This window comes from Echinops telfairi, unplaced genomic scaffold (genome assembly GCF_000313985.2).
Source record: "Echinops telfairi isolate 266 unplaced genomic scaffold, ASM31398v2 ScPeMD7_7458;HRSCAF=8496, whole genome shotgun sequence".
NCBI classification, from domain to species: Eukaryota; Metazoa; Chordata; class Mammalia; order Afrosoricida; family Tenrecidae; genus Echinops; species Echinops telfairi.
In genome coordinates this window covers 50,171,469-50,176,685 of record NW_022111358.1, presented here as the reverse complement: position 1 = coordinate 50,176,685, position 5,217 = coordinate 50,171,469, and the positions used below count along the sequence as shown (strand labels likewise).

The window sequence follows — 5,217 nt, the reverse complement described above, 5'->3', positions numbered from 1 at the left end:
GGGCCCCCCGCCCATTCACTCATAAGTCTCAAATTGCACCCCTGTTAACTGCACCAGATTGGAGACCTCCAGGCCCCCCTGCTGGTGATGGTGAGCACACGCATCAGCGCAGGGCATCCCAGAGACACTGCCCCCTGGTGTCCTTGCCTTGGTTCCTACTCAGCAACCACAGAACAAACTGCCCAGTGCTGTGCCAGCCATCCTGTCGTGGGCCTTCCTCTTGTCTGCTGCTCCCCTCCATTGCCAAGCGTGATGCCCTCTCCAGGGCTCTCCTGACGGCACGTCCAAAATACATGGAAGGGAGTCTCGCCATCCCTGCCCGCAAGGAGCGTTCTGGTGTACTGGCCCGGGGCAGATTTGCTTGTTCTTGGCTGAGGTCCACATCCTTTCCACGTGCTCTGTGGCAGCACACTCATCCAAATGCATCAAGTCTGCCCTACTGAGATGCAACAAGACAGCTCAAAGCTATGGAGTCCAGCTGGACTCCGACTGACCCTACAGAGGGTAGGCCTGTCCCCTGCGGGTTTCTGAGACTAACCACCACTCCCGTCTTTCTCCCCATAGCAACATAGAGAGCTGCAGCAGGAGAGACTCCAGGCCAGCGGTTCACAACCTGTGGGTCGCAACCCCTTTGGGGGTCAAACAACCCTTTCACAGGGGTTGCCCGATTCATAACAGTAGCAAAATGACAGTTATGAAGTAGCAACGAAAATAATTTTATGGTTGGGGTCACCACAACATGAGAAACTATATTAAAGGGTCGTGGCATCAGGAAGGTTGAGAACCACTGCTCTAGGCTCCAAGGCTGCCTAGCCTGCAAATTCACGTGTGATGAAAGGGAAGGAATGGGCCTAGGACCCAAGGGTGTGGACAGAGGGGACCTGGGTGGAATTGTGCCCCTGCCCTCCAAGTCGCAGCCCTGCACACCCAGGAGCCTAGGGTTTCCTGGAGACGGGGAGACGGGGTGGTGGTGGGACCATCCGTCTGAGCATTTCAGGCGCCTGGACTATCGAGTCACGGGTGGGTGTGGGGACCCACCTGCCCGGCAGCATGGGGAGGACGTACAGCGGGTGCAACTCCCGCGAGAGACTGGGTGTGCAGGGCAGGAGCGCAGAGGTTCCCTGGGAAAGGAAGAGCAAGGTCAGAGGGCGAGCAGGAAGGCGGGAACCGCCGAGCGGTGCAGGGACCAGAGGCCGCAGCGGGGGGCTGAGGCGAAGGAATGGCTCTCTCCGTTGAAACACATCGCAAGGCTGCCCTGAAAGCGGGGGCCCCGGGACCCCTGCCCACGGGAGAGCGGGCCAGGCCCGGCCCGGGGTCTTGAGTCGGCACGTCCAGACAGGCCTCCGCGAGGGACCGCGCATGCGACGCTCTCCCTTCTCGCCTGTGGCTGCTAGGCCGCACCGGTTCCGCTCCTTCCTAACCCGTCCAATCTGCAGCCCGCGCTCGCCCTAATGCCCCGCCTCCGTTGCGCCCGCCCCTTTTCTCCACGTCCAATCAACAGCCCGAGCTTACCCCCGGCGTTTCCGCCCCTTCCCGTGTCCAATCCGCAGCCCGCCTCCTCCGCCTCGATTTCCACCCCCCGCCCCAGCTCTCCGAAGCTCCTCCCACCCGGGACCTCCTGAAGGACAGCTAAGCAACCCAATAACCTCCCGGGTTGGCCTCAGCGGGTGGCCCCCGGGCCAATCGGGCCGCGGCGCGGGCGGGGGCGGGCCGCGTGGCGAACGCAGTGGGTGGAGCCTGTTGGTTGCTAGCCGCCGCCTGGCCGCCCGAGTGTCGCGGGAGTCGCGGAGGCAGAGCCCGGGCGCGCGGTCAGCAGGTGTGGGCTGAGGCCTGGCCCCGGCTCGTGGCTCCCGGGCGGTGCAGGTGAGGCGGGCCGGGCCGGAGCGCGGGCGGCGGGCGTGGCTCGTAGACCACCGAGACGTGGCCGTCCAGCGCCGGTCACCTCTTCATCCAGGCCGGGCCTGGCGGTTCCCATGGCAAGCGCCGTGTTTATCGCTCGAGCTGGCGGTTGCAAGTGCTAACCCAGCCGCTCTCCGAGCGTGGGGTGCCCAGGGCGGGATGTCCAGCGAGACTGGCCAGTGCCCCAGACCAGGGTCGGTGGAGTTGCAGCACCACCGGAGGCATGCCCCTAGCCGGGGGCCCTGGGCACTTGGCCCTGCTGGTGATCATCAGTGTCCCAAGTGCCAGTTCATGACCCTCACTGCCCATCCAGACGCTGGCTGGGCCACTTGCCGTCCCGGGGCTGTGTCTCACTAGGAACCCCATAAAAAGGAAGGGGTCAGTGGTCAGAGCGTGGGGTGGGGGCTCCTTTGGGGTATGAGGGACTGGCAGGTACTGGGTTTGAGGGGCAGCTCGGAGGTGGCTTCACTGACAGGCGGGGGTGGGGTGGGGGACAAGTTGCAGAAACAGGGTCTGTCCTGGTAGGTCACTGGAGGGGCGGGCTTTCTTCCCAGTGCCAAAACGCCAGTGGAGGGGGTCAGCTGGGCAACGCAGGGAGGGCCCTGGAGAGCACACACTTGGCTGCTCACTGCAAGGTTAGAAGTTCAAGTCTGCCCAGCGGTGCCTCGTCAGGCCTGGTGACATGCTTCTGAAAGTCAGCCACTGAAACCCTAGGGGCACAGTCCTCTGACACACGGGTGGGGCGGGGTGGGCACCTGGAGTCAACTCCATGACCACTGCTTAGCGTGGCCCCACACCTTCAGGCAGTGTGTGGGCGTGATGGGCAGTGGGAGGCAGCGTGATGGGCTCGGAGGGACCCCGCTACAAGCCTCACACCAGCAGGCAGGACACGTCTGAGGTGGCTCTAGGGGGGCTGGCTGGGCCACAGGGATGTGGAGGTGCCATCCAGGTTGGTGATGTGAGCTGGGGGTCAGGACCTGTCTGGACAGGAAGCGCAGGTGGGGGGAGCTGCCAGCAGGTGGGTGGTCAGTTGAGGCGCAGCCTAAGCATACGCAGAGGATGGCAACTCTGTAAGCAGAGCAGGATGCGGGGCCAGGACTCCGAGTGTGAGCAACTCCTTGGGGCCGGGAGGCCTGTGGGAGGTGAGCCTGTGGGTGCTGGGCTGGTTGACGCAGAACTTCCCAGGTTGAGTCCTGTTAGAACGGCCACACCTGCCGGGGCTCCCCGTGCACTGGGCTCCCAGCCTCCCATCACATGGCTTCAGAGTCATGTATGCACATGGGGGACCCCAGGGAGGTACCCCACTTGCCCTGCCCTACCTGGATCTCGGCTGAGGGTGGGAGACAAGCCCTGTGCCCTGGCGTGGCAGCAGGCAGGTATTGCTTTGGTAGCTCCAGGATGGCAGGCGTCCACCACAGTTCCTGGGAGCACCCCTGACCGCCTCCCTCACTTTGCTGCCCAGGCCACCTCACCACAATGAAGGGCGCCCGTGCCTGCAGCGGTGCCCCCGAGGGCAGCCCAGACTACATGGACCTGAGCCTAACCGGCCTGCCCCTACCCATGTCCAGACGTCCCAATAGCGCCTCGGCCACCAAGCCCCTGGCTCGCTCCGTCTCTGTGACCGTGGGCAGCGAGCCCAGGAGGAAGGTGCTGGTGAGTGCCCCTCCTGGCTGGCCCGCTGGGCTTCCTATTGGCTGAGGCAGAAAGAGCTGCCTGGCTGTACCGTTTCTACCGGGGACTTCACCTTAGAGCACTTTAGAAAGAGTTAGGTGACATTTACAGTGCCTCTGAAGCCCTTCACCTGCCCCCCGGGAGTGACCCTTCACATGAGTGGGGGGGGTTTGTCACCTGGGTCCCCCATGAAGGCGCCAGCCTGGATCAGTCCACGGCCCAGCTCGAGCGTGAGGACGGGGCAGCCTGTCCTGCTGTACAGGGGTCTCAGAGTCGGCTCGAGGGTGGTCCATCCTGCTGTACAGGGGTCTCAGTCAGCTCGAGGGTGGTCCATCCCGCTGTACAGGGGCTCGAGGGTGCCGAGCGGCAGCGGGCAGCTCTGGCTTCTCGTTTTGCGCACCAAGCTGTGGCTGTCCTGTCAGAGAAGCCGCTCCCTCACAAAGAATTTCTCCCGCGTTTCCGCCTGGAAGCGCCCCGTTTCCGCGCTCTCAGGCCAGTGAGCCAGTTGCAGCTGGTTTGTGCCATGGTGCGAGGAAGGGGTTCTGGCTCTCTGGCCTGTCTGTGGGTGTCCAGCTGTCCCAGCACTGCTTGCCCTGTGCCAAGGGCAGGCGTGCAGAGTCCCCCCACCCCTGCCCGGTTAGCAGCTGTCTCCCCTTTCTGCAGGAGGCCGCGGGGCCGGGGAGTGCCCGTACCATCAACAACCTTCGAAGATCCAATAGTGCCTCTCAAGTCAGCCAGCCACGGACCAGCCCCCCCCGGTAACCTTTGACCCCCAGGTAGCCCCAGGCCTCCCAGTGCACCCCCTCGCCAGGCGACTCAGGAAACCCCCTGAGCCCTACGGTAGCCCTTGCCTCCCTCAGGTGGGAAGCATTCTTAGCCTCGTTTCAGAGATGGGTGAGATGTGTCCTGGGCCAGTAGCCAGTGGACGCTGGGTCTGGGCCCTGCCTATCCAGCTTGCCTTGTTCCGCAAATTTAGGCTGCCAGGCCTCCCGCGCTGGCGCCTGGTACGTGGGGTGGGTGGGGGTGGCAGCAGATGGCTACGTGGGAAGTACTTGGCCCCCCCAGTGTCCTAGTCAGCGAGGCTCTAGTACCCCAGTGTCCTGGGGAGCTCTGTGGGCTGCGGTCAGCAGACGTGCTTTTTGCCTGCCGCCCCTGCACACAGGTCGGCAGAGACCCCTGACTTCCTGGCCCTCTTTGAGAGCAGCGCTGTGGGGAGGAAGAGGCCATCCAGCCTGGGCCTTGCCCCGAGCCAGCAGGGAGTCACGTGGCATGCCCTGGTGAGGCTCTGGATGGGCAGAGGGCATGGACAGAGTGGCAGGGAGGTGGCATGGCAGGGCGGGGGGTTGGGAGGGGTGAGCCCAGAACTCTGCATTCCCCCTTCTGCAAGGGGAGGGGCCAAAGGCAAGGAGGGTGGAGTTTTATCCACCCTGGTGTGGCACACTGAGTAGGAGGAGTGCAGGGGAGGTCTGTTTGGCAGGAAAGGGCACCCCCATCACCCCTGTGTGCCTGAGGGCTTTCCTTCTGTACACAGGATGACGAGCCCCCAGAGCTCACCCTGGCGCCGGGTGCCCGCAGCCCCACCGCCCCAACCCTGCCGGCCAGCCTGCGGAAGAGGGAGTGCACAGTGACCCTGGCCCCCAGCTTTAC

The 5,217-nt window shown here is 64.2% G+C and overlaps 1 protein-coding gene across 1 annotated transcript in view; it reads left to right on the top strand.

Annotated features, from left to right (window-relative positions):
• The first annotated feature begins 1,792 nt into the window (after positions 1–1,792).
• CEP131 (centrosomal protein 131) overlaps positions 1,793–5,217 on the top strand; it is a 13,791-nt gene continuing 10,366 nt past the window's right edge. Inside the window, exons 1-5 of the mRNA XM_045299523.1 lie at positions 1,793–1,863; positions 3,362–3,552; positions 4,234–4,328; positions 4,733–4,847; positions 5,102–5,210. Of these exons, the coding sequence (XP_045155458.1) occupies positions 3,376–3,552; positions 4,234–4,328; positions 4,733–4,847; positions 5,102–5,210 (496 nt within the window). The 5' untranslated portion in view covers positions 1,793–1,863; positions 3,362–3,375. The remainder of the gene's footprint in view (positions 1,864–3,361; positions 3,553–4,233; positions 4,329–4,732; positions 4,848–5,101; positions 5,211–5,217) is intronic.